The sequence below is a fragment of the Colletotrichum abscissum genome (genome assembly GCF_030869225.1).
Source record: "Colletotrichum abscissum strain IMI 504890 chromosome Unknown Scaffold_7.1, whole genome shotgun sequence".
Taxonomy (NCBI): domain Eukaryota; kingdom Fungi; phylum Ascomycota; class Sordariomycetes; order Glomerellales; family Glomerellaceae; genus Colletotrichum; species Colletotrichum abscissum.
Genome location: NW_026850514.1, coordinates 914,595 through 941,549, shown reverse-complemented (window position 1 = coordinate 941,549; position 26,955 = coordinate 914,595). Strand labels below are relative to the sequence as shown.

Genomic DNA, 26,955 nt, shown 5'->3' with positions numbered 1-26,955 from the left:
TTCATTCAATTCTCCCCTTGTAGTATTGCATAACCATTACTGCGAAGTACCCAGGAGAGCAATGCGTCACACGATCTCGAATGCGCCCCCAAATCGCCAAGTCCCGTGAGCACAGAGAGATGGGATGATGAGGGGGACGACTTTGGGGCCGGGGTAGCCGGGGCGATGGATGAAGCAGCACGAACTTGGAAGCGGTAGTGATTTTCTCTCAGCTGGAAAGCCGTGGACCAGGGCGGCCGAGGGGAAGCAAGAGAGTGCGAGAGAGCGAAGCAGAAAACCACCTTGGGCCGAATGGCGGGCTGTGGTTTCATGCTTACATTACATTGCATGCTGCAGGCGACTGGAGAATACTAGCTCTCAGCCGTTGGTCTTTTTCCATTCTGCTTCGCTGCCGTTGGAGCGCAAATTGACTACGGTAGGTACACTAGTAATACTGGCTGAATCGTTGTAGCCAGAAGAAGATGGGACGAAGGACCACTTGGTTTGCGGGCTTGCCTTGACGTTTTCGAGAGCCAAGAAGTTACCGTTTGGTTTGATGCGACGGTGGTGATGGAGCTGCTCAGGGGATTTCGGGAACAGCGACTAAAGATAGCTCGTAGGGCAGAAGGGAAGCTGCATTGACGGGTGGGTTCCTCTAGCAATGTCTGTGCCATGCGTGCTGGTGTGATATCATTGCTTTGAATTGGCAGATGATTGACCGAGGTACCTTTTCGTAAAATGTCACCGAGTCTTAAATGTGCGTGATGAGAACTTCACCGAGGTAAAAGGTGACAAGTCGGGATGAAGGAGAAGGCGGGGAAACCAAATCGCATTCTCTCCCCTACCGCTTCTCTCTGCGACTCTCTCGCTCTCATTTTGCTTGTCTCATCGGGCGACGTCCGACCAGCTAGGTGAGGGGGGATACCTCATTACATGACGATTACTGGTTGTAACCCACTTCTGCCCAGCTGCGCCCAGCCTTGGATACCGTGCCGTGAGTCGTGATTTACTAATAAGATTGTGGCTGTAAGCCTCAGAGTTTATTGAAGTGTTTTCTCACGATTGAGGTTGATGAGTGAAATCGTACGCAGTATTGAGTGAGTGAAGGTTGTGTGAGATGACGAAGTAGCATCCCCCGCTTGGGTCAGGTACTTTCCACTACCAGGAACACAACAACATCGATCTTGCCTGTCCTGGGCTCGTCCCAAAGGCTAATGTGTCGAAGTGGGTGGGAAGGAATGCCGGGTGCTCAATTAGCTAACCCACTTCCCATGGCAATTGGGTACGGATACGCCGCCTGCCCGTTGTCGTTTTTTTCCCTTTTCCTTTTCTGCGAAGCTTTCAGCCAAGGTACCAGGTTGGTTCCCTCTCGCCTGGCTCGCCTGGTTCGGCTCCCTTCCCATTCCCTTGGGACTGATCATCATTTGCTCATTGCGCCAAAAGCCCGCACCCATTTTTTCTTCTTCTCCATGCGATTGTCCGAAGCCACCACGACCAAAACACCAACACCTACACCTACACCACAAATTGCGACCACGCTTGAAAACGCCCACGATTCCGCGATCCCCGGACCCGAAGCGAATGAACGTACCAGGAGGACGAGGACTACCTAGGAACTTGGAAAAGAGGATCGGCAGTTTCCAACGGATCCCTTGCAATCTGTGTCCAACTCGAGAACTGCAAGGCGGGACGAATCCGAAAGCAAGCAAAGCAAAGCAACCATAGCCGAACTCAGCCCGCCGGCTACCCGCACGCGACAACCTCGTTTTCCCTACCACTCTGTCTGCAGAAACCCGCCACGCCCAATCTTTTGCGCAGACACTCGAGAGTACACCACGGTCGATTAGCATTATTCACCCCCGGTGTCAAATGATCTGCGAACCCTCGTCTACTGCGTAACCTTTGAGGTCCAATGGGAGCCGCTGCCCCATTGAACTGATTCCGAGCCCGCCCTCCACCACCACCACTCCTACCACTACCACCACCACCGCCCATAACTGCTGCCGTCACCCGTCCTGGGTTTCTCGCCATGCCAGATAACGGCAAAGACGTAAAGTCCGAAGCGCAAGACGACAAGGAAAAGCGTGACAAGACCGAGAACAATGGTGGCCATGCTCACTCGGCCAAGAGCCCCAAAAAACGCCGCAAGGTCAACCACGGTATGTTGAACCCCACGTACAGCTGCGCGCTGTGTCCGCGGGCTCCCTTGAGACTGCGATTGCAGCTGCTGCAGCGACTTTCTCTCAGTGCCGCAAGTCGTGCGGAAGCACCAGCTAATGTCATGTGCCCTCCCAGCTTGCGTCTACTGCCGGCGATCTGTAAGTCAGATAGCCCTTACCCAAACAGCATAACTGGCATTGCTTCCCCGGCTTCGCGCATGGTGTTGACACTATCATGTCTCTGCGATTGCTGCCGTGCGATGATTATGCCAACCAACGAAACCCCTACCTGCATATACGCGCAACTTCGTCTCCCTGCAGAAGGAAACCTGCAGGGCCTGAATAAACAATAAGCGGGAAAGAGAAAAGATGGCTGACGGATAGTGTCTTGCCTGCTCTATAGCATATGACATGCGATCTCGTATGTAAGATCTCTTTCTTCACACAACCTTGACACATGACGGGCTGCCTTGCTGCGGCGTCCGTTTATCTCTGTCTCCCCGCGCTGTCCACTCGGCTTCCTGGAAGCTCTGCGCAGGCGCGAGCGCGCGCATGCCGTTTCTTTGGCTCGTACCACACCCGCTGACATGTTGTGCCTAGGAACGACCATGTACAAGATGCATCAAGCGCAATATTGGCCACCTCTGCCACGATGAGCCCCGCGATGCCGATTCCAAAAAAGCCAAGAGCTCTCATGCGCCATCCGCTGTCGACGAGTCCGAGACAACGCAATCTGAGCTCACGAGAAGCTCCATCGACCAATCTGCGACCGGGTCCATGGGCCCGCCGCCCCCTTTCGACCGCAAGGCGGCTGCTTTTGGCGCCGCTGTACTGGGCCAGGGGAACCCGCTGCACCTCGTGTCACCGGGGGCAGGCACCGGCATGGCGGGAAACGGCAGCAATGTGAACCAATGTAGGTCTTCACCCGCGGGCTTGTTCTCCCCCTTTTCCACAGTGCCGTGCTGTTCGTACTTGGGGGCTCCTTGCTCTTTTTGCACGCGTCTGCGCTCTCTAGGGAGTACAGAAGGACAACAAGCAGCCTCAACTTGAGAGAGACTCGGAAGCTAACGTGATGCGCCCCGGTCGAACAGTCGCTGGATTCTCCGATGCCTGGTTGACGGCCCAGAACCACTACCACGACATGCAAAGCTATCACCCCAACAACTACTTGATCGCCCCCGAAGTCACGCACGAGTTCAACCTGTTGAATGACTTTCTGCAGACGAGCTTACTGGATGACGGCGGCATCGTCTCCGACGAGTCCCAAAACAGCCCCGCTTTCAGCAGGACCGCGGGCGCCAACGATATGCTGCCGACGTTTGGAAATCATAATGGGAATAACCGGGGCGGTGCTAGCAATGGCAATAATGCGCTTTCGCAGATGCTGCCTCCACAGAACCTGGAGCAGGGCAAGGCGATATCACGGCCAGGCAGCATCGTTCAGGGCGACAAAGACAAGGCGCGTGAATACTACCTCCAGGCGGCCGATCCGTCAGGAAATGACACCCCTGAGGAGCGCATGGACCGTGTATTAAAGGCCAAGTACGAGGCCGGTCTGCTGAAGCCTTTCAACTACGTCAAGGGCTACGCGCGACTAGGCACGTACCTGGATGGCCACATCGCTGCATCATCGAAGCAAAAGATTCTGCGAACGATTGATCGATTCCGACCCAAGTTCCGCGAAAAGGCGCAAGCCCTGACGGATATGGAGCTGCTCTACGTGGAAATGTGGTTCGAGAAACAGCTCATGGAGTACGACCGTGTATTTGCCAGTATGGCGGTGCCAGCGTGTTGTTGGCGGAGAACCGGAGAGATCTTCAGAGGCAATAATGAGATGGCTGAACTTCTTCACGTGCCTGTGGAGAACCTACGCGATGTACGTGTTGTGGTCATTTCAAGCAAGTCACGTTGCAACTAACCAGATCATAGGGCAAGATCTCACTTCACGAGATTCTGACGGAAGAGTCTCTCGTGCGATACTGGGAAGAGTTTGGAACCATCGCCTTCGATCCCGCTCACGATACGTTACTTACAGCCTGCACACTAAAGAACCCAGACGACAAGGCGACAGACCCGGTGGTTCATTGCTGCTTCTCATTTATGATTCAACGAGATAACCACAAAATGTTGGTATCTGCCCACCCACTAGTCTCGCGCCTTTTGAAGCTGACAAGTAGACAGCCCTACACTTATCGTAGGTAACTTCTTGCCCAACGATCCAGCCCGGCCGTAATCGTTTGCATTGCAGGGGGACCTATTGGAAAACCTTGGTTTGGGGGAGGGGGGGGGGGGGGGGGTTGGAAACACAAAATCAATGGAGGCAGGCGTTATTGGATACCAGAGCATTCTCCGGTTCGGTTGCATTTTTGAACGTTCTTCTGCATAGGCGGGAGGAACGGTCCACCGCCAGTACATAACAGGCACATCTAGTATAGCCTTATTTTCTTGTTTGAAGCCTCAAGTAATCGCTTCCCATCATGTCCTTCAGGTCCTGTTCTTTCCGATCCGGGTCAGAAGCTTGTCTAGGGGGAGTAACCCCGTGTCCGGATACAGGTGCTTTCGAGGAAGGCGCATACGAGATTTATGCCTGTCGCGAATGACTTGGCACTTGCCACTTTCGCATCGTATCACCTCTCGGTCTTTTTCAACCTCTTCGCTCTTTCCTCAAGGAAGTGAAATGCTTTCATTGTCATGCACCCGACGCCCAATATTCGCTCTCAACTTGCTCTCCACAAAGTGAACACCTGGTTCACATGATCTCGACCTCCCAGGCCTGCCCTCGCCAAGCACAATGCCCCCTCAACGGTGCGCAAAGTCGCCCAAAAGCAACAGCAGCGTTGACAAGATCAACTCCTTCGCAAGTCCGTAGCATCCCGCAGATGAAGCTTTCGTGGTCTGCAAGCTGACCTGTAGTCTGAAAGCATTCTCTCAGGCCCTCTCGACGCGCCTCCCCTCCGCAAACGATACCCTCTCCATCGACGCCCTGCTCGTGGAGCTTAACCCCCAGCTCGAGACGATTATCCGTTTCTCTGGTAGTCCAAGAGCGAAATCCCAGAGGGCGGAGCTTGACAAGAAGGGGACGGAGCTTTGGAATCTGTGTACCCGACAACGTCGTGATAATGTGGACGGGACGGCGGCAGCACCGGCTGCGAGGAAGAAGCTTTTGTTGCGGAGTAGGACGTATGCTTTCTTTATGATTAGCATCGCGAGGGGTGTTCCGAGCGGTGCTGAGCCGCAGCTTGCGGATGTGGTGCATGTGATGAAGTTGGCGCTCAAGGCGGGGAAGACGTGTCTTGGTAAGTCGGGAGTTTAGCGGGAATCCTTGGGACGAAAGGGAAGCTACTTACATGGTGTATAGATGAAGCCGGTGCCAGCTCGAGTGCTCTGAAGCTCGCCGAGACTGTATTCGAGAAGGGGGCGGGATACAGCGCGACATTAAGTCAGCTACAGGCCAAAATGTTGGGACCGGATGATTTGAAAGAATGTAAAAAGTTGGACGCTGAATACTTCATACTCCGAGCAGCACTGGCAAGTTCGCTCTTGAGTTTGATGATGCGGCCGCTCCTATAGCTGACCGTGGAAGATAGGCCTGGAAAACGGATAACTTTCCCGTCATGGAGTTCATGTACAGCAAGGGACACCTCCAGCCGAATGCGCTCGATCCTACTTCGGCCGAGAAAATGACAGAGATATTATTCGAGATAGGCAAAGACCTCTCCAAGAAGGAAGATTTCGGCATGGCGGTAAGGTGGCTCGAACGGGGGTACGACATCATCAACGCCCAGGACCTGTCGCTTCTCTCCCGCGACGCTATCGAGCTGCGCCTCTCCGTCTGTCAAGCCCTGATTCACGCGCTTCTGGGCCTCGGCACGCCAGAGTCCTCGGAAAAGGCACTTGACCTAGTCAGCTACATCGAGTCCGAGATTGGCGAGAAACCCATTGTCCTCCTCCTTCGCTTGGAGCTCTTACAGAAGGCGCCGGCCGAGATATTTGACATTGAGGCCTTTGCTGATATTCTGAGGCGGATGGTGCGTTCTTTCAACTTCTCCGAGGCGCACTTTAAGCTCTTGGTTCATCACGCACGAAAGTTGCACGATAAGAGCCCGACGTTGGCGACGAGCGTCGTGGATGGGATGCTTAGGGGCACTATTGTCTCTTCTGGACGCGAAGAGTGGGTCGATAGACTGGTATTGTTGAGGATATGGGTGGAGACGACGCAGAGAGATGGTATGAGGGCCATAGAAGAGCTGATGGGGGTTCTGGTAGGCGTCCAAGATAACCTGAGCAAGCCTTTCGGGGCTTCTACGGCAGTCGGAGCTTTGACTGTGAGCTTGATCCAAGGAAGATGGAAAGGAAGAAATGCTAATATTGGTGTAGCTTATTTGGAAAAAGATCGAAGTCAATTACAACCAGGGACATTTCGACTTCGCAGATGGCTGGTGCCAAATAGCCCTGCAGCCTCTGTTCCAAAATGGCGGACCTGCGAATATGTCGAGACTTGGCAGGTGCGTATCTTCGCAGGAGTCTCAAGCTACGTACACTGACGACCGTAGAAAGCTCATTCTCTGTGCCCTTGGAAGAAACAACGCCGAGAGGGCACGGCAAGTCTTTCAGGGCATGTCCGAGACAGCGCAAAACGAACCGATGACGAGGTACCTCATGTACAAGGCTGCCCTCCGCTCATCCGACCAAGAATTGGCTGCTCAGTGTCTGGAAAGAGTAGCTCTCTCAGCGCCAGAGGACCCTAATTTTCTTTATGCTTGCGTCCTCGAGGCGCAACAGGCTGGGGATAAGGTCTGCGCGATGCAGGCCATGAAGCAGCTGGTGGAGAAGTTCGAGTTCAGCGAGACGTCTCCGATTCACTTGCCAGCGCTGTTGCGGTGTAATATCCGACTCGCTGTCTCGATTGCTGAGAGCGAAAAGGGGGCTAGGGAGCGGCAGAGTACAGTGGAGGAAGTGCTTGTGCTTTTTGAAGGAGGTGAGAGTGCATTATTCATCAGAGTCCATCACAGACTGATCATGTCGTCTTTTAGCTATCGAGGCAATCCAGCGAGGCCTCAAGGACAAGGATGGTAACCGGCTGTTCACCGTCAAGGAACTCGACTGGTTCTGCCAGAACGCGTATAACCTCGGCCTCAAACACTCGGACAGCTGGGACGTAAAGCATCTTATCCGACTTTACAACACCTGCCTCGCTATCGCGAAGCATTATCCAGAGGATCTCCCTGCTGAAGCTGCGAGTGATCTCGCGTTCAGGACAATGTTTTGCGACTTCATCGCGGCCGCTGCTCTCGTATCGCTCGCCCGGACGGAAGACAACGTCGAGCAGCAGCTCCAGCATTATCTCGTCATGCGGAGGCATGTCGTGGCGTACCATGCAGCTCTGGAGAAGCAGATGAGCGATGGTCTGGATACGAGGCTGAAGAGCGATCTAACGGCCAAACTGGCAACTTTAATGGTGTTTGATTTTGAGGCTGCCATGGCATTGAAGAAGACTGATGAGCTGGGGTTCATCATCCGTACGGCGGTGACGTGTCGGGACGTGAATACGCTCAAGGCGATGGGTGACATTGCGCTGCGAGGCAAATTGCCTGGACAAGGTAAGCAGCCTAACCCACCACGGATTGTTTTCCATCATAGGTGGCTACGAGGAGACCGTTGCTTACCATGCCGTGTTTCCACTGCTCGCAGCTCTCTATTCCACACTAGGCGTCATCGTCAACGAGATCTAGGAGCTCGAGAAGATGAAGGGCGACAGGCTGGCAAAGTACATCCGGTGCATGTTCCACGCCGTATTACCACTCGATGCGGCGCTGGGGCAGAGGCTGATGAAGCAGGCCGTCGACGTGGCGAGGGATTCTCGCAAGGTGCGTTTGCATTTCCTCTGCTGCTCAACCGTCCTCCCCCTCCCCCCTCTTCGCTGTTGTTCGGCATGTTTTGTCAGGCAAAAACACTAAGAGCGATTTCACTTGACAGAGCCAGCATCCGTTCCCGGCCGAAGAGCTCGAGTGGCTCGTCACCGTGGGCTTCAACCAGGCAGTGGACGCTTACAATGTCCGACATGACGACGAGTGCAATACATGGGCGGATTTGGCGCTGAATTTGGCGCATTATGCTGATGACGGTGGAGAGTTGGAGAAGACGGTGCAGGAGAACCGGATGAAGTTGAAGTTTGACTTGCCCTGAGGTAAGTAGGTCACAGAGATATGGTCGTTCAGTTGATGACCATCCCAAGTAGATCCAATGACTGGTGTATTCTTTTCCCCTCTACAAACCTCTTGTGCAAAATACAAGTGCGAGAAAAAGTAATACCGTTCCTCTCCTCTCGTGTAGTATATATCCCCAACTGCCAGCCTACGTTACCCAAACCTTGTTCGGCCTTGAAGCCGTCGTAGTTGCCCCTGCCGCCACCGCACCAGAGAAGCCATCGTATGCGTCGTGTCAATCGTTTATTTCGTGCCGTAAGTAGTTTGCGTCTTTATGACAACAACCGCGGAAGGGCTTAGCAGATGGCATGCGTTTTGCCAGTCTTACCCTGTAGGGAATGCTTTTCCTTCTGTTCAGACACGGTATGGTTAGTGAAATCTCATCCTGGGTGGGTTCGCGCGGGACCCGGGGGGTTTGGGGACAAACTCTGAACTTTGGATGGTTGTGGGTTGACTTCGAGCTGGTGAGGTGGTGCTTGTTGATGTACTCCTGTTGCCTCTTGACACCGTCCTGGTCCATCTGCTCGAGCAGGCCCATGCAGAGCTTGATATCGGTGATGAGGGCGTCACAGCGCGACTTGGAAAAGTCCTCACGGACGACGACGCGAAGCATCTTGAGGTCGTCGGTCTTGGGCGCCATGGTGTAGGCGGGCACGACCCAGCCACGGACACGTAGCTGGTGGGCGAGCGCAAACTCGTCGTAGTGGCGGACGCCCGGCTCACCCTCGGCGCCGGCGGGGACTTCGGGAAGGCGGAAGGCGACAAGGGGGAGACCCTCGCCGGAGCGCTTGGACATGATACGGAAGCCGAGGACCTCGAGGGACTGGGAGAGGTAGTCTGCGGTGCGGGTGAGGTTTGACATGATGGCGCGGTAGCCCTTCTTGCCGAGACGAATGAGCTGGTAGTATTGACCAATAACCTGTGAGGCGCCCTTTGAGAAGTTGAGGGTGAAGGAGGCCTGGTCTGCGCCGAGGTAGTTGATGTTGAAGACGAGTTCCTGGGGGAGGAACTCGGCAGAGCGCCAGACAACCCAGCCGACACCAGGATAGACGAGGCCGTACTGTAGTTTGTGTGTAAGTGAGTGAACCAAGAAGTTTGATACTCGGTAATTGAAGCACGAGAGAGGAAAATTACCTTGTGACCGGAGACATTGATGGAGACGACATTCTTGAGACGGAAATCCCACTCAAGATCAGGAACGACAAAGGGAGCGACGAAACCTCCGCTGGCAGCATCAACGTGGATAGGCACATCGAGGTTCTTCTCGATCAGCAAGTCATTGACAGCCTTGACGTCTTCGTACTCGCCCGTGTAGGTGGTACCCAGGATGGCGCAGATACCAATGGTATTCTCGTCAATAAGGTCGACCGTCTCCTTGGGATCAATGACGTAGCGGTCAGGCGCGCAGTAGACGAGCTTCTCCTCGACCTCGAAGTAGCGGGCGGCCTTTTCCCAGCAGACCTGGACGGCGGAGGACATGACAATGTTGGGGTGCTCAGTGGACTTGCCCTCGGCCTGGCGCTTGTTCTTCCAGCGCTTCTTCATGGCGAGGACGGCGAGCATGATGGCCTCAGAGGAGCCGACGCATGAGGTGCCAACGGCGCCTACGCCTTCGCCCGCGCCAACGTCGGCGTGGAAGAGCTTGCCAATCATGGAGACGCAGCGGTTCTGGATGTCTGCTGAGGCGGGGTATTCTTCGTAGTCGATGAAGTTCTTGCTGAAGCTCTCGGCCTGTTCGTGGGAATACCATTGTTAGTTTTCGGGATCTGGGTTCGTGTATGCGGTGCATAATGAGGGAGAAGGTGTTGGTGAGGATTTATTTACCATGAGCTTCTCGGCTTCTTCTTCCTGGGGCGGGGTGTTAGCTCGGAATGTCACTACGGTTATTGGATTCGTCAAGTATTCACTCACCATGTAAGTTGTCACAAAGGAAGCCAGGCTATGAAGACGGGGGTTAACGATGGCCAGAAATGACAAGAGATTCCTGCATATGACGAAAGGAGAGGCCTACTTGAGCATGGGGTTACCGTCGAGACTGAGCTCGTCTTTGATCATGCGGTAGGCGACCTCCTTGGGCATCTCGCTCTCGGGCATCTCGCTCTTGGGAAGATCCTGGTTGGCGAAGCGAGAGCCATAGACGCTCGTGGTGTAGCAGTCATCGTGGTCAGCGAGCTGGAGCTGGACTTTCTTGAGCTGCTGCTGGACCTGGCGGAGGCTGGTGGCGGACGAGTCCTCGGCGCCGGAGGTAGAGCCAGAGTGTGGGGGCGTGTTGACGGTTGTGAGGTGAACCATTTTGAAGTGAAGAAGTAGCGGAGGGTGTTGGAGTGAGAAAACTGTGGTGCGAGGAGAGAAAGGGAGCTTTGAGCGTGGTGGGAAGCGGACGGAGGAGGATGTTTATATGAAGTCGAGACCGTTGACCTTTTACTGGAGCCGAAGCTGGAGCTGGAGCTGGACCTATAGACTGGGCCGAGGCGAATGGACAGGTTGGAGAGAAGCAGAATGGGAGAATCTGGGAGTGGGAGCGAGGGGGAAGAAGGAGAAGAAAGAGAACAGGAGGAGGAGGGGCATTCACAGGGCCAAGCCATGGAAGCAACAAGCGGAGCTGGGAGGGCGGCCGTGGCACTGCGCTTGCATCTGCACCTGCACCTGCACCTGCAAGTCTAAGGCAAGGAGCTGGAACTGGAACTGGAACCGGGACCAAGGAAGCTACCCGAATTTAGCTACCTACCTATCTACCTTAGGTACACTTGGGTGCCGAATGAAGGTAGCTAAGCAGCTTGAACTTACATTGAGGTACATTCTGGAGTACATTCCTGGCGGGGTGGACGGTAGAGCTGGGACCATGTCAAAGAGACTTGACAGCTACAGTCACAGCTCCATCCTCACCAATCCCATAGCCCATTCCGTCTACTTCACCCAGCCCAATGGATCGTTGAGGGAGAAAGGCCGAGAGAACCGGATATGGAGACGTGGAGTGGGAGCTCTGGGAAGAGAGACCGAAAGAGAGAGGGCCAAGGCCAATGGCAGATGCAAGTGGGGTGACACCGTGACGCGCGACTTGGGGTGCCCTGAAGCCGGCACGGATGGCGGGGGGCACAAGACGGTGTAGAACGGTACGTACTGCCTTACATAAGGTGCAGCTACATACATCATGGACAGAGTCCTTGGCAGGTACTCGAGAGTAAACCCGGTACATGCCGCCTCCAGTGCCTCACCTCGCATGCGTAGCGTACTCCGTACTTACAGTGTCGACAGAGAGTTGCAAGTCTGCTTAGTCGAGACACGTCTAACCGCTGGCCTCCCCCCTGATCGGTGAAGAATCTGCCTAGTTGTAAGGTACGGATAGGATGGGACGATGTGCCGTCACCTTGTTCCCCCGGAGCCATCCAGGGAAATCCCCGAGCAAAGTGAAAAAGACTCGGGCAAAAAGGGGCGCAGGAGAACAATATCCGCAAATCAGCACCCGCCAAGAAAAGAAGTTGAGGTTCTAATACCTTACAGTACCAACAGAAACGGGATGACTCTGGGATGTTGCCGCGACATTCTGTTGCCAAAAGCACGCGTTTTCCATATGAAGCTGCGCCCAATGTCTCTAAATCGAGGTAAGGTATGTACGAGGGCGGCCTCCCTTCATCTCCGTTTACTCCCGTTCACTCCGTCGCTCTTCCACGTCTCTCATCCTTCCTATTCAACAGTCTACAACACCTTTCCCCATGTCTCGGCTCTCGAGGCGTCACAGCAGACACACACACACATGCGTGTCCAAGGATCCCCAAGTCCCAAAAACGACGCTACGCCCAAAGCTTGGCACGGGTGACATTTCGGGTGGCCCACACCAGCTGTGAGCCAGCAAGGAACACTCACCAGCGGTCCAGTGGTCCAGCGAACCTCGCCCGCCCCACGTTTCGCCCAATCGTCAGCCGTGCCGTTCTTCCCGCCACAGCGGGCGGTCCCTCCCTGGTCTCCGTCCAGAGTCCAACGAACCTGAACCTTGAAGCACATCCATCCATTGCCCGCTACAATTCTCTCACCCTCCACTGGCATCCGCTTCATCGACGAGATCCCGTCGATGGTCTTTCAGCTCACTCATGCGTTGTTTGTTTCACGGCAGTGATTGGAGATGTTGAAAACCGGGGGATTGGTGGACACTGGGTAAATCGGCTCGGATATCAATGCCTAGCACCGTAACACAGCCCTGGACCCCGACGGCGTCACGGCAGTCTATTCCTTTTGCTGAACCTTCACGTAAAACAAATCGATACCGTAACGGAGTAAGAAACGAATAGGAGAATGGAGCATAGCTACGCGAAAACATAGAGAAGGTCAAGGATGGAACGGGTAAACAAACACCTCAGCATGGAGTGAGCCAGACGGGTGATATCAACAGCGCCTCGCTAACGGAGTAGGTAATTACCCTCCGTTGCCCAATGACATCATGACCGCCTGTTCATCCCCAAATCACCTCAGCCAAATTTCACCCAAGAACAAACAATACCAGCATCGGGGAGAAAGACAACATGCCATTTCATTTCCTCGCCCAAGAAACCCGGTCCCCTAAAACCCCGAACCGCCAAGAAGCCATCTCCCCCCCAAAAAAAAAGTTCCAGACCGAACATGACCTGCTGATTGATAGTCCGAATGAAGAAATTCCCCGTATCCACTAAAGAACAACACCCCCACGGACCATGGATCATCATCACCGCCTCACCCTCCCACGTCTCCCGATTTCCCCTGTGGCTGAGCTTCACCCATCCCGGACACGACAGCCGCCATCCGACAGCGGCACGAGTGGTTCGACTTTTGTTTTTGCCCACATCCGCAATCCGTAATCCCTCAATTTCTCTTCACGATTTACCCAGCTGCTTGCTACCTTACTCCAAAACCTCGCCTCTCGTAATCTCGGTGAAGGACACCCCGAACACGGTCAGCAAACGTACCCCAATACAGCAACCTGTACAACGCATCATTCTCGCCTCTCTTTAACTTCTTCGTAATACCCTCATGCCCGGTGAAGCAAGTCCTGGATCTCATGTTGCCCCAAAATTGACCTTTCGGCCCGGGCCCTCCACGGCTTCAATTCCTCCGTTCGCTCATCTCACCCTCGAATTCCCCAGCTTCCTGTTTGCTCACTTTACTGAAAACTGCTTCGTCTTCAACTTCCGGTAACGCCGGGTTGGCCTAAGGTGTCTGGGCTATTCATCTGCAGTTTCGGTTGCATGTTGAATATCACTTTGGGCCGCAGGATTCTGCCTGATTCGAGAGCTGATTTGGTTTCGCTGTCACATATACCTGATGTCTCGCTGTATCTAAGCCTATGCTATCCGCAGCATCAGACGCTTTCATTCTCAGCGTTCGCTTTCCAGAGACGTGCTATGCGTCTATCCCAGGCCTACCATCTGCCTGTGCCTGCCTGTGTCCCCGTCCTTGGAGAGGAGGACCTGAACGTCTAATCAACGAGAATGCCAATGCCCCTTTGCCTTCCAGTCCTGATCATGGTGCCGTGTCCCGTTCATCAGCCTTCCGTTGTATCCATCGCATCGCCGCCCGTTGCCCTGGCCTTGGCCGCCGCAATCTTCTCCTCCCTCCACTTCTGAATCTTCTCCTTCAGCTCAGTGTGCGGGATGGCATCATCCACCGTCATCGGCTGTCGCGTAAAGGGATCCTTGGGATCCGACAGCAAGTGCTGCACAATAGTTCCCCGATCAACAATATGCTTCGATGGCAGGATAACGGGATCCTTCATCAAATCTCCCATAATCGGGTCCTCGAATTCGGCCGGGATGTCTCCAAGGTCCAGCTCGGCCTGGTCCGCAATCTGCTTCGACTCGAGGAACTTGGCCATCAACGTGTCGAGCTGCTCGAGTTCAACGGCCTCCTTCATACTGCGCTTTGAGAGGATGAATCTAGCCTTGTCAAAGACCTCGGGCTTATACGAGCGACCATCCGAGGCAACAGCGTCGATGAACGCTTGCGATGAGCCCAAGTTGAGGTAGATGTCGATGAAGTCTGACAGCAGAACCCTTGGCTGGAAGTGATATTTGGTTGGATTGTTTACCTTGAGCTGACCCATCTTGGGTCCCGCAAGAGTCTCCAGGTTGTAGTTAAGCATGCTTGCCAGACGCTGGACAATTTCAGGCATTGTAAATGCTGATGTCAATGCAGATGTAAAGAGCTTCATCATCGCCAGCGTCTCATTGGCCAATTGCATGTATGAGCCCGCCTGGCCCTCCAATGCTGTCAACTCCTCTTGCTTCTTCTCTCTATCTTGCGTGGATAGCGTGTTGCCAAACTCCAACTCCTGTTGTAACGTATGGATCTTGGGGAACTTTGTCAGTGCCTCGTCAAGCACATAGGTCGCGTCATTGAGCAGCAAGTTGACGAATTGAACAAAGAATTGTCTGTTAACCCTGCGAGTTGTTAGTCACCCATACCGCACCCTGGCTAGAAGCTGAAACAGACAAAACTTACTTGCTCTCTCTCGTCAACTGCTGCTTGTACACATCATTGCCCCAAACGCACTTGATAACCTGGAAGATCTCGTATCTGATGTTGAACTTGTCGTAGAACTGGGTGTTAACACCAGTCGACTCCGCTTCGATGTAGAATTTCATGAGGGCATGCAACAGGTTATCGTTTGCAAACTTGGATCCGTAGAGCTGATCTCCCAAGACACCCTTCTTAAAGTGCGAGAATGGCCAGGTGCCGGAGAAGAGCAATGTGACCAAGGACGACTTGAGGTACGGGTTCTTGATGTACTCTGACGAACGCAAGAAGGCGATGCAGAGCGCAATCATCTCGCTGCCAACAGCAGACGGCATGATTTGAGGAAGGTAGCGGTACACAAACTTGAAGTTGTCAACCACGTCCTGAAGCGCATACTCTGGCAGGCACGCAAAAGCCTCAGGGGCCTGAGCAGGAAGGGGAAGTTGAAGATCCTTGTCGGGGGTGTAGCTGGACTGGCTAGCAAGGCGAAGAAGCCACACGGCCACGTATCGCATGAAGCGAAGCGACAGTTCTTGCATCTTCTCGTCAAGGAAGATACCCTCGATCGCGTACTTCATTGCGATTGCCTTCTCCAAGACCGTAGTGTGGCGCTTGAGTGTCAACTCAAACATTGCAAGCTGCTGAGGCTGGTTCTGGACTTTAATCCGCTCAGCTTCCATGGCAGCCAAATGCTTTTCGTACCACTTGATATCCCTTTCGAGACCCTTGAGCTTCGAGTTTGTTGCCTCACTGCCGTAGTGGTGCGCAGCCAAAGTCAAGAAAAAAACCTCTGAAATGAAGTTTGAGCTGCCCTGAGACTGAGTGCCGTAGAATGCATCTGACGTCGATTGGTCGGCATTGAGCTTGGTCTCTTCCTTGATGTCCACACGGGGGTTGCGGCGGAAATACTCCACTTCGATCCTGTCGACCTTTGAGAACGTTGTGTCCATGAAGGGAGAGCAGAATCGGTCCAACACGACAGTGAGGTTCATCATGAAGCCATCTGAGGACACCTCTTTGGGGTCAACCTGGAGAGCTCTACGCTTGTGATTGCCGTTGATAGCGGAGGCGAACCAATCGAGTACCCGACTCCGGGTGTCAGTGTCAGCTCGGATAAAGGCATTAGCGATCGTGAAGAGCTCATCCTGATGGACTCGAAGAATAGCCCGCAGAGCATCTTGGGATGGGGCAGCCTGGGTGCGATTCAGGGCCCGTGGGTTCGGGAAGTATGTCATTGTCACCTCGGTTTGCAAGGGAGAGATGCGGAAGAAGGGTCCCAGGATCGTCTCCTTTTCAACATGGGATCCCAGCTTGTGAGCGGTCATGAAGTTGGGATGTTGTGCCAGTGCATTTAGCAGAGGAGGGAACTTTGTGTAGGACATCAAGGCCTATTCAAGTGTCAGTTCTGTTTGTACCAAAGACTAGGGCAATGGCTGAGAGATAGGCAAACTGGCGTCGCCGAGAAAGACTCACGCTGATATACGGCTTGTAGTCATCTTCCATGGACAAAGTCGACAACTTAATGCTGAGTGTGTGCATGGCTGTGGCAAAAGCAGCTGGGAATTGCTCATCCTCGGGAAAGCGCTTTACTGCCTCCCGCAAGAAGTCCAAGCAGACTCCATCGTCCTGCTCATGTCCTTTGAGCAGGTAGGTGACCAAACTCTCAGGGCGTGATCGTCTAGTACCACCTGTAAGCGATTGGAATGCTCAGAATGGGTCTACTTACCCAAAGAGATCCGGGATTGTGAGCGCAAACAAAGCGTTGCTAACACACAGTCTCTTTGCCTCCTCCAGAGCCTCCCTCTTCTCTGCCGTCTCTTTGAGTATGTTTGTACGGATGATGCGTTTGAATGAGGGAAGTAGGTAGCCGAGAAGGGGCTTGTCGGCGGGAATCGCAGTGACGGCCTCAAGCAAGGCACTATCGAGGATGGAGGTTGTCAATTTAAGCGGCGATCCGTTCTCTTGGAGCTCTTGGCTAGCTTCCGGCAGGAAGGTAAGCTTGTGTCCGTGGGTATCGACAACTCTCTCTGGGTCGACTGTGATCCGGAAAATATGGCTGAGGATTCGATCTGAAAAATCATCCAATGACTCCTCCACATTTGCCTTTTTTGCGGGAGCAGGTGCAGCTGCGCGGTCGGAAGCAATTCGCTTGTGGTTCTCGGTGTTGTTCGATCCAGCTGGCGAAGATGTACCACTACCGGACTTGACACCAAGCTGGTTGAAGGGGTTCGAGGCGGCAGGCTTCGGTGTAAATGAGGGTGTTGGGCTGGCCGGGGCCTTGGGAGCCTTGACTTCGCTCGTTGCGGAGTTTGATGTCTCGGCGTCTGCTGACGATTCTCCTTCCGGCTTGGGGGATCTTGTCGAGGAGCCAAGCTTGGCGAGCCGTCGGAGTCGGATCTAAACAGACTGGTCAGATTGTTTTCTATGAGCTCAAATGATGACCTCAAAATCCCGACAGCCGTTGCCTTCATGTGTTCCGGGTGACATGTTTGTCGATTGCGCTCGCCACAATGGGTTCTCTGCTCAATCATCCGTATTGTCATAGTGTGCATAGGTCGAGTAGAACGGCGGAGAGGCGAGAGCGACCGGCGAAAGCAGTTCGTGCCAGACTGGACGTCTATATAAGGCGTGAGGGCAGAGTGGGAATCGATGAGGTTCGAGAGTAGGAGCACTAGGAGGAGGAAGGTGAGAGGACGAGGGGCAGACAGCTCTTACATCGTTCATCTTCTTGACGTCGGGCGCATCGGGCGCTTGGTTGCCCTCGTTTGGATCCATGGCGGGCGGTATGGATGCTTTTAAGCGATGGTCGTAGTGAAGCAATCCGTTTCTATCGAGGCTGGCAAAGGTGCAAGGTTGAAGTCCCCGGATTGATGGTGGGTTGGCTGGACGTTAACGTACAGGGCCTCGCGAGTTGAGGTCAGGAAGGTACTGTACCTAAGTGCGTCGGTGGGCAAGCGCAAGGTACGAACGGCCAGGTTGGTGGGGGAGCAAGCCAGGCAGGCGGTCACTGTGGGGCGACAGCGGACCTGTGAGGTGCCACGGATGAGTCCCTGAGGCTGTTAAGTCCGACTCCAATAAGGGGAAAGACCCACCAAGAATCTCAAAGTCCGCCGCCGTGGGGATGGGGGCCAATTACTAAGCTTAGGCTTTCCTGCTCACCTCAGGTTTTTGGTTCCAAGAGATTCGACACGATAGGTATAGAGTAAGGTAGGCATCAATGATTCATGAAACGTAGCTTTTTCGTGTCTTGCCGACCGCCTGAATCGCATGCTTTAGCTTATGGATCAAAAGCTATGGGATATCCTTATGTAGTCACCAATATGGGGACGCCGCCAGAGGAACAGCAACAAAGCACAGGATGGAAGCTAGTACAGACTGCCTTTGCGCTACAGACCGAAGGTCGATCGAGCTCAGAAGACCCCTAAGACCCTTATTTTGATGAAATTCTCCCTCAATATGAAGCTACTGAGGCTTCAGATGAACGGAGTGAAACCTACGTCATTGGTGTGGCGATGGAACCCTGGGAAACCACCATTCTAAGGTTTGCTCCAAACATGTGGACACGGGGTCTATACATGTGCGTGATTCATTTGAAGGGCTAACCAAAACCTTGAGCTTTGGTCATGATGAACGTTAATGAGCATAAGTTATTTCACACGTGGGACAGTAGAGATAGCATTGCAAAGCTGCCTCCTTGTGTCAATTAGACTAGATACGAGACTACTTTCGTGTAACTGGGTGTCTTGCTGAACTTGCAGACCACCACAAGGGTATTTCCGTGCCTTTCCATTTCGCGTTTCGTTCCTTGGTCCCCGTTTGTCCCCAACGCCAGTCAAATCAACAATTTTAGTGGTACAGTCAGACTAAAGTCTGGAGAAGGTATGGAGCCCATCTAAGTCGGGGTTTAGCTGTGAAGTGAGTAGAACGGAATGCGTTGCATCCGTTCTTGCTCATATCTTGCATCAGCCAAGATTCACCCCTCGCAACCATCCAAGATTGCTCTCGATCTCACTTGTATATGCAAAGATCCCCAAGCCCCAAGGACTGAGCATTGTTACCAAAGCCCAGTCCAGGGGAGATGTCTCAAAGGCGGGGGATGCCATTTGACCCATCACTCAGCCGCCGAGATGTACTCGGAGTAGTGGCCTCGCCATCGCTGTCAGAGCTGCCCCTCGTTCGGCTGGTGCTACCAACGCTACGGTTGGCCAACCGGCTGCGCTCGACTTCCTCTCGGCTCTTGTTCATGAGCCATGCCATGTGCATCTTGAGAATGCCCAAGTTGCTCCTGATCTCGGTGATCTGATCCTTAATCGGCATGACCTGGTTCAGGACCATCACTGTCTGACGGCCCTCGAGGTCCGTAAACTCTTTCTTGAGCTCCTCCATGCGACGTTCCATATCTTCGTAAATAGTCATGACAGCCTCGGTGGGTTTGAACTTTGGTCCGCCTTGGACGTTGTTGAGATTTAATACGTCGTCCCAGGAGATGCAGTCTCGCCGCTCGTCCTTCATTGCCATGATTTGTCGCTCCTGATCTTCCGTCTGCTTTTGCAGTTTTTCGATTTGTTTCTCTTGTGATTTGACCTTTTCTCCAACGACAGCAACCACCCTGAAAATACACTCGTCTTGATGAGTCGCTAGTGTCTTGCGAAGTGCCTCGTGCTTGCAACCAAAGTCATGATATGTGCAAGGGACCGAGGTTTCTGGGCAATGTTCGTCGCGATGTTGTCCCAACTCGGAGAGCTTGATGGTCTCTCCACATTCGGTACAGTCCGTCGTGTTTTTCAGGCACACTTTGCTGATGTGGTCGGCCATCGACGCCGCTTCCATCTTCTCCTCGCAGTATTCGCACGTCTGCTCAAAGTGCCAGCACTTGCCGGACACAGCCAACCATTGCTCCACCCTCTTATCACATGTTTTCTCGGGGCAGTCGTGCAGCGTGTATCGGCAACTGATTGTGTGCTTGACGACCTCGTCGCGCTTCATCTTTTCGCCACACCCTCGCTCAGTATTGGGGCATTCGACTACCAGGCTATCGAGGATATTCGTCAAAAGCCTCGACGTCTTGCAGTCCCTGGCTCGGAATCTCGTCCTGTCGATGGGACAGGTATCGGATGAGTGAACATGGCGCTTCAGACATTCCAGACAGAAGGTATGGTCGCAGGGCGTAATGATCGGGGTGATGACGGGCAGCTTGCAGATTGGGCAGAGTAGGTTATCGTCGGGTTCTTCGACGTAGTTGAGGGCGGAGAAGTCGAGGAGATCCTTGACGTGACTAGGGCTAATGGAGTATCGCAGGGCCTCCCGGGTCGCAAGTTCTTCAACGGGCCACTGGGTAGGAGTTCGTGCTGTTTGTCGAGGTGTTAGCTAATTGGACCCGGAGCTAGATCCGGGTGATTTCCATCAACTCACGCGTCAAAGGGATTGGAACTTCCTCGACAGAGCGCACAGCATTCTCGACAAGGTTGTGTACGAGATGGGTGATGGCCGCATCTTCGTTGGGAAAGCCTTGATGCGACATGGTGCAAAACTCTCCGCTCGTTATCGGTCGGGGCGCGCTCGGTGTAGCAGAGAGGATTACGAGATGTCTAGGAGGACCATGTTTGGGACCAAAGCAGCTGAGGGAGGGGGGCCAAGCTGCGGTGTTTTCCTTGTGAAGTGGTTCGGGTGGTGACGGAGGTACGGAATTTGCTGCGGTTGTGGGTATTGTCTGGTGGCGCAGAGGGCGATACTCCGGGGATCAGGCGCGGGTGAAGAAAGTGGAGGTTTAAGAGATCCAGTTGAGGCCCAATCTCCAATCCAAATAGACTCTGAGGGAAGCACTGGAGGCTTTCGGCAACAGGTGGGAGGGTGACGTGACTCGAGCCGAGGGTCCACGTCCCCGATAAGCCGATAACGCTCAGGAAACGGCAGCTAAAACGCCGTGTGACTAAGCTTCGCACGGCTGAGGAACACAGTCCCCGCACATGGCATTGTCTGCCAAATTGCATGTGCTCGCTTTGGCCGATTCCTCTCTTTCGTCATGAATAAGATGTGTCGTACATGGAGAAATGCAGATACCCATATTCCCATTCCCGATGATGACGTCGATTGAGGCTATCTCAACTCGAACCAACATCGCAAAGATAAAATCCCATTCATTCTACTGGCGCCGTGAACTGCATGGCTCCACAGTTCGACCTACGCTGCTTGCCGGCACTTACACGGTATCTAGCTCAATGAGTGAAAGCCTAGGCAGGCATTGACAAGGTAGGCCTGGAGAAATTCCTTGTCTGTAAACCAGGACTCGTGTTCAATAGCATTTCTGACTTCAAATAACTAGCCTTACCAATGAATCCATTCATCTACAGGTTTGGAGCCCATGTGTCTCCGCGCTCCCAATCGTTACCAACAGGTGCCTCTGGTGTGCGTCTGTAGGCGTCCGGCAGGATCCCCTCGAGAGCTCCCTTAATCTGCAAAGCAATCACCTTTGAAAACCATCGATGCTGAGCCGTGCCACCAGCAAAGATCCAGAGGTTGTCAACTCCAGGGTGCCTCTTCCAAAGCCCACGAATCTCGCCCTGGGCGTCCACACCCCAAGTAGGCTCAAGACGCCTTGCAATGTCCTCGGCTCCGATTCCCAAGGTATCTGGGAGGTTCTTTCGGCCATCAACGTTGCCGAAGCCAATGCACCAGACTATGGCATCCGCCTGCAGATTACTACCATCGGATAGCACCAGACCTTTGTCGGTGTAGGACTTGGGCACGATCCCGGACCGAACACCGGCCTTTTTCGTTGTGATGAGCTCCATGCCGCTGCCCATGTCTACAAAGTGTCCTCCGCAACGATCGATGAGGTTCACGAGCAGGTCGCCAGTCAGCGAGTCTTGCACGCGGAACCCTGCTCTCCTAGCTTCTGCATATCGATCCCTGGATAGTGAAGGTCAGCAAGGGGGCAGGATTACGATTCCTGGGGCTGTACATACGGCTCTTCCTGTGCCTGAATCCTATGCACCAAGCCCAGGAGGGCCCCGCCGATGGCCAAAGGGCCTCCATTCACAATCACGTCCGCGTCGTCAGGGGACAGGATGTCGTAGACCCCAAAGCCCATAGGGTGAGCAAAGTACGTCATGGGAACGACGTACGTCTCTGATCGCTGTACCATGGTAGTCTTGAGACCGGCGTCGTGGCAGTCGACCAAGACATCGAATGCAGTGTTTCCAGAGCCGATAATGGCGACGGACTACCCCGAGACAAGAAAGGCATTAGCAAAATGACAGGTAGAGTTGTTTGTCATATTTTGGTGACGCCTTCAGAACTGACCTTCGCCCCCGCTGCAACTAGGTCGCTAGCATTACGATACGATTCCGAGTGTATGTTGGGGCCCTTGAAGGATTCCCTGCTCGGAAGATCTGGAAGGGGCGCGGGTCCCGCGAAGCCCGCGCCGCCCGTGGCGAGAACCATGCATTTGCAGGATAGGGTGCGTCTAAGATCCCCCGTCTGTATCTCAATATTCCATGTCTTGTCCTCTTGATTGTACTGGGTTGCGGCGATTGTCGTACAGTGTAGAACACGACGGTCTAGGTCGAATTCCTTTGCGAAAGCGACCATTTGATCGGCTAGCTGGTCTCGTGTGAGACCGTCATTAGAAGCCTGGGGATACGCTAATCCAAACTGTTAGTAATGATTCAAGAGTCCCTTCACTGATTCGGACCACGAGATTTGAGTAAGGAGATTTCTCGTTGGCGTAAGAAGGCGACGAAGCGCCGAGAATCGCCCTAGGGTTAGGGTTACGGTCTTGCCTCCTTCGTCCCATCCTTATCCGATACGTCCGCCGGTGTTTGAATGACTATAAGATACAAATTTTTTGTCTCTACGAGCTTGATATTACTTACGAATGTACGGTGTCTCGCAGAATGACTTGTAGACGTGGAAACGCATGCAGTCGTATCTCGTCGCCCAATTATCCCCTACCCTTGCATTCCGGTCGATCACGACGTAGTCGATGTCCAGGGCCTTCAATCGAGCGGCCAGGATCAAACCTCTACAGGAGTGTTTGTTAAATGCAGGTAACAGATTAAGTAGGCTCTTGGGGACTCACCCGTTGCCCCCACCGACAACCAGCACACTCGTAGAGATATGGCTGTCGTCCGTCACAGGAGTCGAAGGGACTCTGAGCAGACCCTCATCCTCGGGGAAGTCTTCGTACTCGGAAAGGTATGTACTCATGGACCAAATCTTCCATTCGTTGTCGCCCGAGTCACGGCCGCTAGGAATGAGCATCATCTTTCCTCGACAGGAAGCCTTGGGAGATCCAGTCATGAAGCTGAAATCACAGTCGAGCCATTTCTAGAGGAGGGTAAATCAGCACCGGGCTAAAACACCAAAGGTTGTTTCCCTGTACTGACAAGTTCACTGGTGGCCGACAAAACCTGCGCCTTCTGAAACTGAAAGCCTTGGGCCTCGCGAAGCGCGAAGAGTTCCAGTAAAGCCGATGCAATGGCACCTTTGCCATTGAAAGTTCTGATGTGAGCTGTGAAAGATAGTGTATCTTTCCAATGACAGGATGGTTCGGCGAAGAGGGCTTCGATGGCATGGTGCTGGCGCTGCTGAAGAGCTTTTGAGAGGCACGATACCACGTCGTTTGCGATCTCCTCGGCCTTGATCATGTCCCAGTTGTTTATTAATTCTGCCGTATTAGGGAGCGTCTCGTAAATATCCCTCCTGATGTCGACCTTTGGAGGGTTATCTGGTAGCTCCATCATGGCGTTTACCACCGTTTGCTTTCGCCTGCTGGACCGTGGTTCTCGTTGAGGTTTTCACATTAAGCTTGCAACCCGAGGCATGGCAGCGGGAGGGGTTTTATGATATTTCTCATGTGACATCCTTCCATAGAGGATGAAACCTCGAGTATACATGTGTGCTCTCTGAGTACCACGGACTTTCTCGCAGCAACCTGCAGGTCATGTTGACCGGCATCTTCGAAAGAGTAACCGGGATATGTGGATGCCAACGAGGCTTGGGGAAGGCCGTAAGATGATTCCTTTGTGGTAAGAAAGGTTGATGCGTAGGCCATAAGGCAATGCGGGATTTCTTGGAGAAGTGCAGCATTCTGCTATAGTGCCTCCAACCAATTGAGCAGAATTTCAATAATTGCAGAAATGGCGTACACTTGGCTTGCGGTTGCATAGGGACGGTGTCCGTGATGATACCCTGACACATGATGTGCCCCAAAGCAGTGCATTGATAGGACGAAAAGGCCGATGTATCTGACGAGTGTCTGCTGTACGCTCAGCCATCCCACCGTTGTATCCCTCGAGGAATTCATTAGTGCTTACCTTACCTATGCTGTGAAACTAGACGATTCGAAGGAGCAATAGCATTTCTTCGGACTGCACCGGCATTGAGGGGAAACATGTAGCCCTGATCCTAGAGGCAGTAACCCTCCTTGCTAGAGGAAAAAACAAATAATCAGTCTTGGGGTGAACCTTGCTATACCGTGCTATCTACTAGTGTCTTTCTCTTATGCACAAAACGCCTCGATTGAGGGCGAACGCGAAGGAAACCGGTAATAGTCTGTGACTACCTAATCATAGTTACTTTTAGAGAGAAGAGAAGTAGTTAGTTATACTTGTCCTGTGTCTAATGGAGTTGGCTCTTCCAAGAACAGTCTGTTTTCGAGCCAATGAGGACTAGGCATAGGCTTGTGTACCTTGTGGTCTATAAGTTTCGTCACACCTTGATTGACGCCTTGCGAATTACACGATCGAGGCTGACTTACCCTTCCTTAGTTCGGTTACTGGTACATGTTACTCTTTCCCACGTCATTTGCCAACACTCGAGTGTTTTGCGCCTTAAGACTAATATCGCCGATGTTGGATTGAATTTAGCAGCAATAGGCTAGGGAGAGTGGTAGATTAGATAGAGCACAACGATGAAGCTCCCCATCGGCCGGTTCCAGGCGCCAAGCTGCTTGTGACACCCCGCGACGCCCGGGATACCCTTGTTGACGAACACGAACGGTGGCGCAGCAGCTCCCCCTGGCTGTTTGCCCCGTATGAACGAATGGACGAATGGTACAACGTCATCCCACCACAGGGCCGGTGGTACAGCCAGACATCTTCCCCAAACGGCACCCAGCAAGACCAGCTCGCCCGGCCCAGACGTTCCGCCGGTTACGAACACCTCTAGGCAACAAGTTAACGACCTGTGTTTGTCTTCCTCCATACGCATAGTCTGTATGTACTCGCTGTACAACTCATCAGCTCCAACCTGAGGCGAACAACAAGTGACCCCCTCCCCCGCAGCTCCGCAGCTGAGCTTATCTTAGCTCCCTTCAGCTCTCCAACCCCTTCGTCTCACCCCAACTTTCGATCTCCAACAGCTTCCTCGGATCTCCCATCCGTACCTTCGTCACATCCCACAAAACACAAACCACCCGTCGCAGCTCATCGGACGCCGGACGGCTAAGTGACAAGATGCCTCCATTCCCTATGCCTCCCCACGATATCTGGAGCCAGGATGCCTTCCAGCACCCGTCCTACAACCCGACCACGATCCCCCGTCGGCCCCACCCCCAGCCCCAGCCTGGCGCAAGCAACAGCACCAGCAGCACCCGCGTCAACGTCAACACCCGTTCCTCAGAACCTGGCCCCAGCGACGCCGTCACGAAGGAGTTCTTCAAACACTCAAGCGCCAAACGCGTCAACACCGACGCCCTCATCTCGAAAGCCCTCAAGGAACAGTACCCCCACCTCGAGCTGGTCGTCGTTCCTGAATCCCTCGGCTACGGCAACGGCTGCAACCTTCTCGCCTACGCTCAAGGCGGCCACGCCACGTTCGAGGTTATTGATGACAAGGATGGCAATAACCTGCCCTCATCCCTCGAATGGCTGCTGTACCTGCCGCCCTCCCGGCGCATGGACGGCAATCTCGGCGGTCTGGCTACGATTACGAATTTCGGCAAGTACCTGTACAAATGGCAGGGCCATGAGTTCATCGTCTACCTCGTTGATGGACGCGACGGCGTGATGCCGTATCCGATCAAGAACTACTATGTCCTCGCGCCGCAGACCTACCACGTCGACCAGCTCGTTCTGGCCGCAGGGAAGTGGAGCAGCGACCTCCACGAAGAGGTGTGGGTGTTCGATCAGGGGTACTGGCAAAAGAGCCACGAGCTCTTCAAGAGCTTCCGCGATGCTTCGTGGGAGAACGTCATCCTGGATGAAGACATGAAGAAGGCGCTCATCGAAGATCACCTATCATTCTACAACTCAAAGGAGACGTACCAAAACCTCAAGGTGCCGTGGAAGCGCGGTCTCATCTACTATGGGCCGCCGGGCAATGGCAAGACCATCTCCATCAAGGCCACGATGAATATGCTTTTCCAGAAGGACATCACGACTCTCTACGTGCGCACGCTAGCGTCCTTCATGGGGCCAGAGTACTCTATCCAGCAGATCTTCGGCAAGGCTAGGGAGTATGCGCCCTGCTACCTCGTGCTAGAGGATCTCGACACCATTGTCACCGATGACGTGAGGAGCTATTTCCTGAACGAGATGGACGGCCTCAAGGCCAATGATGGAATTTTCATCATCGGCAGCACCAACCACCTTGACCGCCTCGACCCAGGCATCTCTGTAAGTTATTCCTATCGCGAATGTGTATACAAGTTCGAGAAGACTGACACGCAACAGAAACGCCCATCCCGCTTTGACAGAAAATACTTTTTCCCCGACCCCAACCTAGAGCAGCGCATCGCCTACTGCCACTTCTGGCAGAACAAGCTCAAGAGCAACAAAGAAATCGACTTCCCCGACCAGCTCTGTGAGGCCATCGCCAAGATCACGGACAAGTTTAGCTTTGCCTACATTCAAGAGGCCTTTGTGGCCGCCCTGCTTGCCATTGCGCGCCGCTCGGACCACCGCGGTAGCAGGAAGCGAGACAGCGTTGAGGCTTTGACGGAGCAGCTTGAGGATGACTGGCTTGGCGTTATCGATGACGCTGAGGATGACGGCGACTTGAAGAAGCTGACGTTGTGGGTCGAGATCAAGAAGCAGATTGAGATTTTGAGGGACGGTATGGAGGAGAAGAACTAGATTCTGGCTCGATTGGTATCTCAGGGTTGCATAAGAATGGACATGGCTTTG

General features: G+C 53.6%; 8 protein-coding genes across 8 annotated transcripts; 4 read left to right on the top strand and 4 right to left on the bottom strand.

Annotated features, from left to right (window-relative positions):
• Positions 1–2,008: 2,008 nt before the first annotated feature.
• CABS01_03820 (transcriptional regulator) lies at positions 2,009–4,371 on the top strand (the record flags this gene model as incomplete). The annotated part of the gene is made up of 7 exons (XM_060537192.1): positions 2,009–2,138; positions 2,275–2,297; positions 2,542–2,559; positions 2,739–3,051; positions 3,230–4,014; positions 4,068–4,264; positions 4,320–4,371. The coding sequence occupies 7 exons, from the start codon at positions 2,009–2,011 to the stop codon at positions 4,369–4,371; spliced, it is 1,518 nt and encodes a 505-aa protein (XP_060391450.1).
• Positions 4,372–4,929: 558 nt separating this feature from the next.
• CABS01_03819 (uncharacterized protein) lies at positions 4,930–8,324 on the top strand (the record flags this gene model as incomplete). Its single annotated transcript, XM_060537191.1, has 10 exons — positions 4,930–4,999; positions 5,060–5,434; positions 5,497–5,540; positions 5,726–6,463; positions 6,516–6,643; positions 6,692–7,116; positions 7,172–7,738; positions 7,779–7,810; positions 7,871–8,005; positions 8,115–8,324. The coding sequence occupies 10 exons, from the start codon at positions 4,930–4,932 to the stop codon at positions 8,322–8,324; spliced, it is 2,724 nt and encodes a 907-aa protein (XP_060391449.1).
• Positions 8,325–8,579: 255 nt separating this feature from the next.
• CABS01_03818 (glutamate decarboxylase) lies at positions 8,580–10,636 on the bottom strand (the record flags this gene model as incomplete). The annotated part of the gene is made up of 5 exons (XM_060537190.1): positions 8,580–9,404; positions 9,479–10,075; positions 10,169–10,192; positions 10,256–10,283; positions 10,356–10,636. The coding sequence occupies 5 exons, from the start codon at positions 10,634–10,636 to the stop codon at positions 8,580–8,582; spliced, it is 1,755 nt and encodes a 584-aa protein (XP_060391448.1).
• A 1,279-nt stretch (positions 10,637–11,915) lies between these two features.
• On the top strand, positions 11,916–12,161 carry CABS01_03817 (uncharacterized protein; the record flags this gene model as incomplete). The annotated part of the gene is made up of 1 exon (XM_060537189.1): positions 11,916–12,161. The coding sequence occupies one exon, from the start codon at positions 11,916–11,918 to the stop codon at positions 12,159–12,161; it is 246 nt and encodes an 81-aa protein (XP_060391447.1).
• Positions 12,162–13,856: 1,695 nt separating this feature from the next.
• CABS01_03816 (ubiquitin elongating factor core) lies at positions 13,857–17,602 on the bottom strand (the record flags this gene model as incomplete). The annotated part of the gene is made up of 5 exons (XM_060537188.1): positions 13,857–14,751; positions 14,813–16,215; positions 16,301–16,505; positions 16,554–17,224; positions 17,543–17,602. The coding sequence occupies 5 exons, from the start codon at positions 17,600–17,602 to the stop codon at positions 13,857–13,859; spliced, it is 3,234 nt and encodes a 1,077-aa protein (XP_060391446.1).
• Positions 17,603–18,910: 1,308 nt separating this feature from the next.
• On the bottom strand, positions 18,911–20,348 carry CABS01_03815 (TRAF-type zinc finger; the record flags this gene model as incomplete). Its single annotated transcript, XM_060537187.1, has 2 exons — positions 18,911–20,175; positions 20,240–20,348. 2 exons carry the CDS (start codon positions 20,346–20,348, stop codon positions 18,911–18,913), a joined length of 1,374 nt encoding a protein of 457 aa, XP_060391445.1.
• An 823-nt stretch (positions 20,349–21,171) lies between these two features.
• Positions 21,172–23,571, bottom strand: CABS01_03814 (uncharacterized protein; the record flags this gene model as incomplete). The annotated part of the gene is made up of 6 exons (XM_060537186.1): positions 21,172–21,736; positions 21,793–22,049; positions 22,130–22,470; positions 22,702–22,850; positions 22,908–23,155; positions 23,215–23,571. The coding sequence occupies 6 exons, from the start codon at positions 23,569–23,571 to the stop codon at positions 21,172–21,174; spliced, it is 1,917 nt and encodes a 638-aa protein (XP_060391444.1).
• A 1,713-nt stretch (positions 23,572–25,284) lies between these two features.
• Positions 25,285–26,904, top strand: CABS01_03813 (ATPase; the record flags this gene model as incomplete). Its single annotated transcript, XM_060537185.1, has 2 exons — positions 25,285–26,445; positions 26,503–26,904. 2 exons carry the CDS (start codon positions 25,285–25,287, stop codon positions 26,902–26,904), a joined length of 1,563 nt encoding a protein of 520 aa, XP_060391443.1.
• Positions 26,905–26,955: the final 51 nt, after the last annotated feature.